General features: G+C 54.0%; 2 protein-coding genes across 2 annotated transcripts; both read left to right on the plus strand.

The window, feature by feature from the left end:
• Positions 1–294: 294 nt before the first annotated feature.
• TRIVIDRAFT_231875 (uncharacterized protein) lies at positions 295–2,453 on the plus strand (the record flags this gene model as incomplete). Its single annotated transcript, XM_014096276.1, has 4 exons — positions 295–769; positions 875–1,204; positions 1,261–1,501; positions 1,590–2,453. The coding sequence occupies 4 exons, from the start codon at positions 295–297 to the stop codon at positions 2,128–2,130; spliced, it is 1,587 nt and encodes a 528-aa protein (XP_013951751.1).
• A 1,407-nt stretch (positions 2,454–3,860) lies between these two features.
• Positions 3,861–5,561, plus strand: TRIVIDRAFT_160585 (uncharacterized protein; the record flags this gene model as incomplete). Its single annotated transcript, XM_014096277.1, has 2 exons — positions 3,861–4,120; positions 4,187–5,561. 2 exons carry the CDS (start codon positions 3,861–3,863, stop codon positions 5,559–5,561), a joined length of 1,635 nt encoding a protein of 544 aa, XP_013951752.1.
• Positions 5,562–12,089: the final 6,528 nt, after the last annotated feature.

The following is a 12,089-nucleotide window of genomic DNA, read 5'->3' on the forward strand; positions in this document are numbered from 1 at the left end:
AACACTACTTATATTCCATCTCCAGCAGAGAGCCCAGGTCGTCTGAGGCTTGATACTTGGATGAACTTGGCCATTCCCCCCTCTGCCGATTCTGAGCTCTACAGGTTGGCATCAAGCTGGATACAGCTTGTCGTTGAACCTATGGACTCTAATCCCTTCGGGCAGTCACCCGGTGCTGAGCAATTGTATTACGGACCACCACCACCACTAGATTGGAGACGCGAGCCTGGTCATCCACCAGTACACCCTACGCCTTGGGTACCAAACCAGACTTCCGTCCCTCCAATGTACACCATGCCCAGGCCACATCCCATGAGCTTCGACTCACAACATCAAATGGGTCTATCTGGTGGGCTTCCGAACCCCGGCACCGCGCATCGACCCTATGTACCATATATTCACCCCATGTCAACACCGCATGCTCGGCCATGGTCGGAGGGGTTCCCGCAAATTCCGGGTCCGCCACCGGTTCCGATTCAACCAAACCCTCTTGGTATGCAGTATGTACAGCCCAACGTGTTTTCCAGACAGACGCCAGAAAATGAGCTAGGACAGGGGCAGAGTGCCGTGACCTTGGAACCAGAAGCGCAGCTTCACTTTGGCTATCCACTACAACACCACCCAGTCCATCCCATGAGCCAGTTATCTGGGCCTCTATCCACGCCTCTGCCGTCCGCTCCCATGCCTATGCCTCCAGTTCGCCGACCCAGCTATCACTCTCTGTCTGCTATTCCTCCACGAGCCTCACGCGTTCCCCTCTCACCACCTTGTAAGTGGCTCCCTCCAGCTTTTTCTTCCCAAATTTTCTTCTCTCCTATACTTTTCCAGCAAGTATATAACAGTCTTGTCTCTTCCAACGCTTACCAACGGACAGTTGCAACTCCACCACATTATCATGACCCATCTCAGCTCCCGCCACACACGCATCGAAGATCAGGCCATTCTAGAGCACGCCGGTCTGTGAACAACCGTTTGACGGCCGCAGATATGGGTAGGGATTTGGAGGAGAACGGCATACATGATGCTGGTGGCCACAGATCAGACCAACCCCGAGTAGTGAGCCAGTCACAGGGTGTAGTGGGCACAGCCAATGGGATCACCACTCAGCAGAGAATCCACCCCGCATCGGAAAAGACGACCTCGAGATTTACACGCTCCATTTTGGAGAAAGTTAATATCCAAGATTTGCCCGAAACCGAGAGAAGTGATTACTGCAAATGCCCGTTGTTTCGACACATTGAGAGCTAACGTGGTGCATAGCTTGCGTTATTTGCTACAACGACTACGGCGTGAAAACCCCCGAGGGAATTAATGAGGACCCTCTGCGGCTGCCAAAATGCAAACATGTTTTTGGGAACCACTGCCTGGCGAGGTGGTTTGAGGATTCCAACAGTTGTCCATACTGTCGCGACAAGATAGAGCTGCCGCCTAAGCACCCAGATCGCGTCGTGAGCCAACTTTTTACGGCCATGATGAGTGCTCGCCATCAGCTTCCCCCTGGGTGAGCTCATATTTCTATTGTTCTCCGTCTCCCTCTCTCCTGGCTCTTGCTCAATGTGAACTCAACGTTTGTTAACTCTTCACTATAGAGCATCGGAAGAGATGTACTTGAGGTTGATGTCCAACCTTGTAACCGCTGAGAGTCTTGGAAATCAAGCGCTTGGTATTTCGGAAAGGCGCCCGTTCCAAGCCAACGGCGATTCGGATTCATCCTCGTACGATGAGGACACCACATCATCAGCGTCTTCGAGGGCACCAACCGCAACCTCGCCGGTCCGAACCCAGCGAGATAATGCGAGACACCCTGGGTGGCTGCCTCGAGCACCCCAACAGCGAGGCGCACATCCCTCCTTTGGCCAAGAAAGGGACGCCTCCAGGCAGCGTAGATTTCGATTGTCACGCGGCAATAATTTGTCAATGGCACCGAACACAGACAGTGACTCGTCAGACCCAAGTCTTTCACCTTTGCATGCCCAACAACCAGATGACGTGACCCAAGCAAGCTCAACGATTCCGAGTGTCAATGGCGAAGTCAGCGGGGACCTTCGAAATACCGCAGATATCCATAGCCAGGCAGCAAATACTTCGGTGGCGTCGACGACTGTGCAGAATAGAATCCGGCCATGGTAAGGAGGGCTGAGGAATCGGCTCCGTTGAACGTATTTGTGGGACAGGCTGGCTGGCTCCCAAGTTGATAAGATAACACTGCATCCATTGGTTTAAACCCAACTTCTTTCTCCTTTTTCTCTTCTTGGTTGTTTCTTGTCGCTCACTCTTGTCTCTGGGGAATTGATTCTTGTTTCGATAGCGATTTTGAGCGTGTACACGAGTGTGGGCTGTGCCGATTGGACATAGATGGATATATGACTTTTTGTATATAGGATTCAGGAGCATAGGTAGCAACGAGTCAGCGAGGCAGCATAGCGATGAATTTCAGCGAATCAAATGGTAGCAATTTTGCTTTACCGGAACAAATGTGATGGACGGATGCTGCTTCAAATGTCTAATAGGATGGCTAGTAGTAGTACGATGTCAACATCGCGCCCTAAGCTCCATTCCCATTGCCTATTTCGGTACGTAGTGATGCAATCGGTAGCTTAGCGCGACCAGTGTGGCATTTTCATTCGAGCTGCGCTGGTAGGTGATGTTTGGTAGAGAATCCTCCAGGAGGGGAACGGAGCCGGAGGACGGCGAAGTTCTGTTGAATGCCGTTCGGTGAACGATTACCACCGACGGATGGATGTTTGAGACTTCAGGCTCGAGACGCCGCTATTTCACATGGAGTTAAGAGGAGGAGTGTGTATGTGTATTGCAAACAGAAATCCGTACCCGGGGTTACGTGTCTGCGTCAGCCCCCCATCATTTTGGGGTACTAGCAGTGTAAGTGATAACTGTAGCAGTGGTGGTGAAAGCCACGGAGTTTATGCTACAGCGCAGTAACCTGGCAACCTGGAAAGCTTGAGGTGTGGAGAGCTTCTCTCCCTTGCATGGATTGCAGTGCCTTACAAGCTTGCAAGCTTCCTTGGTCAAACAAATTTCCATTAGCATTAGCCTGCTTCTGATACGCCCACAGCTTACAGTTTGTCTAGCAAATCCAGTAGGTCTTCCGGAGAAGGGAAATAGGACGGACGGAGTGCCGGAACCCCGGTGGTGAAAAGCGGCTCTCGGCTAAGTGGCTAATACTACCTAGTAATTTGGGGGAGAATGAGTTTCAACATTTTAGGTTGCGAACTCCGTTTGGGGCTCCTTCGGGTGTGACACGGAAACGGCATTCATCGAGGCCATTTTTCTTCCTGAGCTAGGGGAGACGCCAGATGGGAGAGCGAGCGAGAAGGGGGGTCTTCATTGGAATCAATGTACCTAAATAATCAATACTTCTGGTTGCTGTTTTGATTCCAAACCTATCTTCTTTCTATTTATTCAATTTTCCCACATAATCAAAGACCCCGAGACGTCAAGCTACAAGATCCAACCAACCACGAACAAACCACGCAGCTGGCGTTGAACAAGCTTCTATCACTTGGTTGAGTTTCGGCGAACTGGAGAAGGGGCCGGAGTGGGCAAGGAATCTTCCCAAGTGTGGGTTGAACCTTGTTAATTCTATAACTTTGACTCCATCTCCCGTATTCTTCCTGATTGTATTTATTTTGACTTTTATTTACTTCTTTCCAAACCCTTTCCAACACTGGTGGTTGCCGTTCTTGGCGGTCTCTACAGTATAAAGTCTCGGTTTGGTGACGACACCTTTCCTCTAGGCGCTTCCGCTTCCGCTTTCGTTCTCGACTGGCACCAATAGACACATTTACATAGACAGGGCGTAACCAAGCAACCGAGCCTCTGCGGCCATGGCGCTCAAGCTGATGCTGGCCACAGCCCTCGTTGGCGGCGCGGGATGGACCTATTTGCAGCAGGAGGCGTGGTCTCGAGGGACGTTTGTCCAGGCGGCGGCGGTTCTGCTACTGGCGCAGGTGTTTGTGGTCTACGGCATCTGGTCTCAGTTTGTGTATCCCTTCTGGTTTTCGCCGCTGCGGCATCTTCCCACGGCGCCAAACAGCCACTGGTTGTTTGGCCATGGCAAGAAGATCCTGGCTGAGAAGCCTGCCGCGCCGTTCAGAGAGTGGTAGGTTCATGTGCATGCAATCAATCCCTGCTGCTTGGCGCTGATGACGGCTGACTTGCCAAAAAGGGCTTTGAGCATGCCCAACAACGGCATCATCCGCTACTACTGGTTCTTCCACCACGAGCGTCTGCTCATTACTTCTCCAAAGGCCCTGGCCGAGGTGCTCGTCACGAACAATTATGCTTTCCAGAAGCCCGAGAATGTCAGGACCTTTCTCGGCCGCATTTTGGGTTACGGTGTGCTGGTGGCTGAGGGAGACGAGCACAAGCGCCAGCGTCGCAACTTGATGCCGGCCTTTGCGTTCCGACACATCAAAGATCTGTATCCCGTCTTCTGGGACAAGTCCCGCGAGGTGGTCCAGGCTATGACGGCGGAGTGTGGTGAGCGCGGCGAGGCAGAATTCGAGGCCGGCGAGTGGGCGTCAAGAGTCACCCTCGACATCATTGGCGTCGCCGGCCTGGGCAGAGACTTTCACGCGATCCAGGACGACAACAGTGACATCGTCCAGACGTACAAGTTTCTGTTCAAGCCAAAGCCGCCAGCCAAGATCATGGTATTCCTGGGAACTCTGGTGCCCACCTGGATGCTTTATCGACTACCGCTGAAGCGAAACAAGGTTATTGACGAGGCAGCCCAGACGATCAAGTCCGTGTGCCGGGATCTCATCCGAGCGAAGAAGGAAAAGATGATGGCCAACAAGGAGCGCACGGATGTGGACATTCTCTCCGTCGCGATAGAGAGCGGCCAATTCACCGACGAGAACCTAGTGGACCAGCTCATGACCTTTCTAGCCGCCGGCCATGAGACGACATCGACGGCGCTGACGTGGGCCATCTACGCCCTCTGCCGCTCGCCTGAGATGCAGACACGGCTGCGCAACGAGATTCGCGAAAAGCTGCCTTCTACGGACGACGCAGGCGCCAAGATTACAAGCCTAGACATTGATCACATGCCGTACCTCAACGCGGTGTGCAACGAGGTGCTACGATTCTTCAGCCCCGTCCCCCTCACCATTCGTGAGGCCACTCACGACACCACCATCCAGGGCATTCCTGTCCGAAAGGGCACTCGTCTCACCGTATCCCCCTTCGCCGTAAACGTGGACCCAAAACTCTGGGGCTCAGACGCATCCGAATTCAACCCTGACCGATGGCTCTCCACTGACGGACTGTCTGATGAGAGCAACAAGAGGGCTGCGAGCGGCGGTGCGGAGAGCAACTATGCCTTCTTGTCGTTTCTCCACGGGCCGCGCAGCTGTATTGGTATGAGCTTTGCCAAGGGGGAGTTTGCGTGTCTCTTGGCGGCCTGGATTGGTCGTTTCGAGTTTGAGCTGGTGAATAAGGAGGAGATGGACCTGGATAAGATTGATATGAGGGGTGGAGTGACGGTGAAGCCAGCCAATGGGTTGTATGTGAAGACCAGAGTGGTGCCAGGATATTGAGGAGCTTGAAGAAAGGGGAGTGGTTTGTGGAAAGAGAAGGATTATCTAGAAGGACTGGGAATAAAGAACACTTTGGATTGACACTGGAATATGGTCGTTGCAAGAGATAGAAGCCAAATTAATTTTCTGCATGGAGGACTCATCTAGCTATTCAGGTCTTGGGGGGTTAAAAACGCTGTGGGAAAAAATGATTCACTCTGCCTGGGGGGAAAAAATCACTGCCGCCTTTCACATACAAATTTATTGTAGCAGACCGGCGGTGTTTTCTCCCACCCTGTTGCCCTGGTGGACAAACTGCAGGCACTCATTTCTTTGACAACGAGTATGTGAAATTGAAGTTGAGAGATGATGGCCATTATGAGAGGGGGATCAGCCCTTTATATAGGTGTTTGATAGACTTGATTACGGCATATCCCAGTCTGTTGGGTTGTTGGGTTCTCCAGAGAGTGGATTTTATAGTTTTATAGCTCGATATAATATAGCTGGGCTGTTCAATTGATTCGATGCTTGTACAATTGAGTCGTCATCTAGACTCCACTCTCACTACAAGTAATCATGATCTGTGAGCAATTATTCGGGATGAGTCGGGGGGATGGAGAGTTTTGGTATCCTAATAAACGATTAGATGAGTCGCACCCACAGTCTACAAATACGAGTAATTCGTACTGTAAAACCGATAAGAAGGCACCATTTTCATTGAGGATCGACATCCCCTACCTTTAGATCTTGATGGCGTGCATGTGGGAAAACACGCAGATGTCCATCATGGTGGATTTGGCCTCGATGCTCAGGCATGCATGCATACATGAAGCAAAGGCGTCATCGCTTCGCAACAGCAAGACCAGAGACAGGGTACTTTTTTCTGTTGGCATGTGTATTTCTTGCGCTCTTCCGTGCGGATGAATGAATGAGAGTGTGAGTGGGTTCTAGTGTAAGTGCCTGTTATGCACGAAGTACTCTTTGGGTACGTCTACTGTACTCGTTTTGGCCTGAGACAAGGTCTCGCGATGATGATGTTGGGTGAGACAGAGAAAAAAAGAAGAGAAATGGCACGATTATCCATTTAATGCGACTGGAGGGCACATCAAACGTCGATTCTTATCGCTGATTTGGGCCACGATGACATTTGCCCTGCAGGGTAAGTCCGGGCGCCAGTCCACTCTCTCTCTCTCGGTGCTGTCGCCCTTTTTTTGTCACCCCTGTTTTGGGATCTGGCGAGAAGACGCAGAGCCAAGGTGGTACTGGGTAGTGCCAACTGGCAGAAAAGTGGGGAGGGGGGGGGGGGGTTTCTGGGCGGGCAGCGGTCAAGTATCAGATATACGATGGACTTGCTGTTTGCCATGGTCAGACAGAGTGAGACAAAATGTCGCCCAACTGTGTGTGTGTCTCTGCAGCGCCTGGAGGGGGAGCGTCAAAACGGGCGGCTGGAGGGTGTTTGATTGGTGGGGAGGGGCGAGGATTGAGTGTAGAGGTACCCGCTAAGGCAGCAGATGTATGCGCTGGTGCATGTGGGAGGGATTGATTTGATGTGAGTGAATGAATCGGGTGCCTTTGCGGTTAGTATGTGTGTGCGCGTGTAGTATTGGGAGCTACAGCTGTTCGGAGAGGGGGGAGAGGACTGGAGCATCGTGTGGCAGCTGTTCAGCACTAACAAGAGGTCCGTTGATAGCTATCCACAATCACAGCTAGAATCCACGAGAGCATTGACACGCTTGTGATGAGCGGCCCCACCGGTGCGTAATGGCATAGAGTCCGGTTGTGAAGTAATTGTACTTGTTGTAAGGCAGAAGGAGAAATAAGCACATGAAAGTACTCAATGTATTTGCACAACACTTGGTGGGATTTGCTGCTGAAATGCCTAACAACTTCCAACGCCTTTTTAATGCTAACATGGGAAGTACTAAATGTATTTGATGTCAATAAAAAGTTCTAACTGCACGCCCACTCGTTTGCTGGCATCCGTGCGCGCGCTGTTCCCATCTGTTAGTTGGGTTATACGAAGAGTCCAGTCCATCGGCTTCTTCAATCTCATGTGCCACAACCACCCCGGCACAGCACAGGCAATCTTCATTCCCTCTCCCTTGCTGGAACCCGACAAGACAAGACAGACAGATACTGTGCAAATGTTGGACAAGAGCTCGTCGTCTGAAACATCACCGGCAGCTACCCCAGCTCGTTTGCGTTTGCATCTTGTGTCTTGCCGCCAGATCTCGATAGTATCGCCAAAGCTGCCCCCTTTTTTATGTCTGGCCCAGCTCTTGTGATCGGTCGCTGGCCAGCTGAACAAGCCGCTAAAGCCCATGGCGCCGCAGCCTGATTGGCCCTCCCGCAGCCACAGCGACCAGGCTGGCCACCATCTCCGGGCCCTGGACAGCTCGAGTTGTTCGTCGCCCCAGCCACCGCCTGTCCACGGAGCGGGTCGGGTCGACTGGGGGGAGCGAGGTTGGCGTCGTGCTAGTTGCATCAGCTCTTGCTGGAACCAAAACAAAAAAACAATCTGGGCTTTGACTCCTTCACAAGCAGCAAGACAGACGAAAAGCCATCGTGTTATGTTACTGGCAGAGTGACCAGCCGCCAAGCCAGGTCCCACGATGCCTCATCCCCGCCGCCGGAGCCCGGAGAGCTTCAGGAGGCGGAGGCGCGAGAAGCGACAGTCGCGCGAGGAGAGCCTGTATTCGTCCCCTAAGAGCATCACGCCTCAGCAGATGCCGGGCAGCTACAGCGCCGACAGCCCACGGCAACAGCAGCAGCCCTATCAGCCTCTGCCGCCGCAGCCTCAACCGCAACCTCAGTCTCAGTCTCAATCCCAATTCCAATCCCAATTCCAACAACCACAACAGCCTCCACTGCCGCTGCAGCAGCAGGCCTTTGCCTCACCGCCGCAGCAGTATCCCTACCAGCAGCCATACCAGCAGCCGTACCAGCAGCCGTACCAGCAGATGTCGCTGCCAATGCCGCAGCGCCAGACGCCGTCGCAGGATGCAGCCCAGCCTCGGTCCCGGGCCTCGTCGGGCTCGCTGTCCTCGTCGCCATCATCCTCGTCCTCCTCGTACACGGAAATCTCGCGAGTATATCCCACCTCCCGCTTTGGAAACTTCATCAGCACATTTGTCAAGGCTCCGTCGGAAGTGCGCCGGCGGCATCGCCGCAGGGGCAGCGGCACCAAGAAGCGCCGCGGCGTCTTCTTTGGCGGTGGCAGCAACTCGTCCCACTCGTCCATCAATTCCGACATGGCATACGGCACCGGCTTTGTCAAGAAGGAAAAGGATCGGTCCACGCGCTATAGCAGCTCCGTTGCGGGCTCCGCCGTGTCGGGCTCTCGACAACAGCAACAACAGCAATATCCAGCAGCAGCTGTCGCCACCAGGCCATCCCCTAAACTACTTAATGAGGGGAAGCGTAATAAGACAGACGAGGAGATTCTTGCCATTGGTCGCCAGTTGTCAGATTTAGCCCGGAGGTCCAACGAGGAGGACTTGCGTGCCGCGGGAAAGACCCGGCCGTCTGGACTAGCATCCACCGCCGCCGCCATCAGTGCACTGCGAAAGAGCAGAAAGGAAGCTAAAAAGCGAGGCCTTGCCGGATCCAAGAAGCACCGCGAATCATCCTCTGACGAGTCGGACTGGGAGTCGGCCTCCGACGATGACGGCGATTCTTCCGAGAGCTCCTCGAGCGATGACAGCACATCTGCTCTGGCCTACGGTGGCGATTCTTCGCGCTCCAACGTCGCCTTGGCCGGGTTTGCGGGAGCCGCCGCCGGGGCCGTTGCCGCTTCTGTTGCCAGCTCCAGGCCTACGCATCATAGCAGGAAGAGTTCTGTGGTAGATCCTCGCCTCTTTGGACCAGTCAACTCATTGCGTGGGCTGGTCAACACCCCCTGCGGGTTTGGAGATGAACAACCGCCTCCGTCTTCTGGCTCCGTGCGACAATCTTATCCCGGTGCTAGCTCGGGCCCCATTCTCTACGACAATGACAGGCCGGCTACCGGTGGATCGCAGGCCGATTCCGCCCGCCCGGGACCCATCCCTCTTCAGCAGCCGATTCCCATGGTGCCCGTCTCCAACAAGGTCTTTGAGACCGGCAGACGAGATTCTCGGAATAGCTATCGCCGCCAGCTATCCAACAGCGGAAGCCTTGACCCTACTCTGGGTGGCGGCGTTGCGGCTGCAGCCGCCGCCGCAGCAACTCTCATGGCAGATCAAAGAGGGCCTTGGACTGACGACCGCATTTATCGCGATAATGTAAAGCTCACTCGCCCGGATCCAGATGAAGATTACTTCCAGCGGGACCAGGCACCCTTTGAAGAACTGGAGCGGCGGAGGGCTAATCCGGAGGTATACTACAACCGCCGAAACGATGACGACTCTCCCCGATTAGAATCCAGCCGCCAAATGCCCGACTATGGCAGAGACTCGTCTAACCTGCCTAGAGAGAGCAGGTCCTGGATGGAGCTTCATCCAGACGAGCGCAAGGAGAGCCTAAAGTATCAAACTACCTATGACGCTCACGTGCGAGATACGCAAAGGCGTGAAGCCCAGCTACGTGAAGATCAACTCCGCGATGCTCAGAGGCAACAACAGCAGCAACCACAGCAACCCGCTCGTGCGACAAAGGCAGGTGACAGGAATACTGAGACGATAGCCCAGCCCGTTCCAAACTCCAGTGTTGTTGACCCTTTTCAATACCAGGTTGCCGATGATGCCTTCAACACTCCTCAGTTCAACACGCCACGCGGGCCACCAACACCCGAGATCGTCACCGTCAATCGTGTTCCCAGTTTCGCCGACCCTTCGCCTGCCCCTGCCTCTGCACCCCCTCCTCCTCAAATGCCGTTGCGACCGCAGGGCAACGGGGACATCAGACTCAGCCGAAAGGATTCGTTTGAGATTGAGAGAGCAGCTGAAGAGAGGAGAAGGGGAGTTCAAAGTGAATCTCGGGGCAGAGACCCTAGGGCTGGGTATGAATACGAACAAGAGGAAAAAGATGCTCGGTCTATTCTGGATGAGGCCAAGCATTCGACTATTCCGGTCGCCGCCATCACCGTCCCTTTCGCCATTGCTGTTGAGGAAGAGCGGTCACGGGAGCGTAAACGCCGTGAATACTCGGATGATGGCTCTCGAGATCGAACCAGGCCAGAAAAGGACATTGTTCAGGAGGACGCCGACAGATATTATCGCGAGTCTGTGATTGCACGAAAGATTGCGTCCGATGAGATTCGGTCTCGCAGCAAGTCCCCTGACGAGTCCGTGGTGGACAAATGGGAGAAGCCGTCAGCCGAAGAATCATTTGCCATTGTCACACCCCCCAACATGGAAGACAGGGAGCATGACGACGACGACAATCCTTACGCGCCTCCCAATGCCGATGTCAAGGTTGACTATGAAATCTTCCCACACGAAACCCACCGATTCAGAGCCGCCACTGGGACCGATGCCTCGGCATTCAAGTCTCGGGATCCTTCATGCGAGCGTGAACGTCCCTTGCTGAACATCGTTCGCCCCACCCCGGTGCCCAGCCCTGATTCTACATCAGCAGGGCTTAAGCAACCAGTGGAGGTGCCTGCATCTCGAGAAATCACAAAAGAGCCAGAATCGATTGAGTCCTCTGAGGATGAAGAATCTGATCCAAAGGGCGAGGCAACACAATCGTCACCAAGCGGCAAGTCTGTCACCTGGGGCGAAAATTCGACAAAGCGCTTCATAGTCGAATCTCCCGAATCTCGTAGTCGTGCAGAATCCCCAAACGAGTTGGCTGAGGCGGAGGAAAAACCCAGGCCCCGTCTCAGCAAGATTAGCCAATGGGGCAAGATCGCCGCCTTGATGGCCGCTGGCACCGCCGAACCGACCACTGAGCTTGATCGGCACACTGCGTCGCGGAGCCGTGATCTGCCTGCCGATGACGATGTCAACGGCGCACCACCTGTTCCTGGCCCCAAGCCGGCTAGCCCTGAGCCTGAACAGATGCCTGGGACTTACTCTGATGATCTCGAGTTCACAGCCACTGTGGCAGCCGGCCTGGAGGAGAGCGGGTTCGATCCTAATATTGTAATTGACGACCCGGCTTTCCGCCGCCGAGACTCTCGCCCAGGAACAAATGAGACACCGGTCATGGGCCACGTCGACCCTGAGCGATCCGCCGAGGAGCCTGTACCAGTACCAGAATCCGATCTGACAAGAGACAGAGGAGTAGTAGTAGATGAAGAGGAGCTCTCGTTAGCTGATACAGAAGAGTCGGAGGATGAGAAGACTCAGAAGCAACAGAAGCTCAAAGCGCTGGAACAGTATCTTCAGAAGCGACAGTCTGGTGAGATCAAACCACCCTTTCAGCCGCAAGAGTCAGCCGAGCCACCCGCTGTAGTAGAGCGGCCAGTCACGCCTCCCCAGAATAATGAACGACGAAATATGCTGGAGAAATTTCTCCAGAGACGACAATCGGGCGAGATTCAGCCTCCACGAGAAGTATTGGAGTCGCGTAGCTTAGAGCCGGTCCCTGAGGCTCAAGATGATGACGAGGACAAAATTGCCAAGA

This window comes from Trichoderma virens, assembly GCF_000170995.1.
Source record: "Trichoderma virens Gv29-8 chromosome Unknown TRIVIscaffold_88, whole genome shotgun sequence".
Taxonomy (NCBI): Eukaryota; Fungi; Ascomycota; class Sordariomycetes; order Hypocreales; family Hypocreaceae; genus Trichoderma; species Trichoderma virens.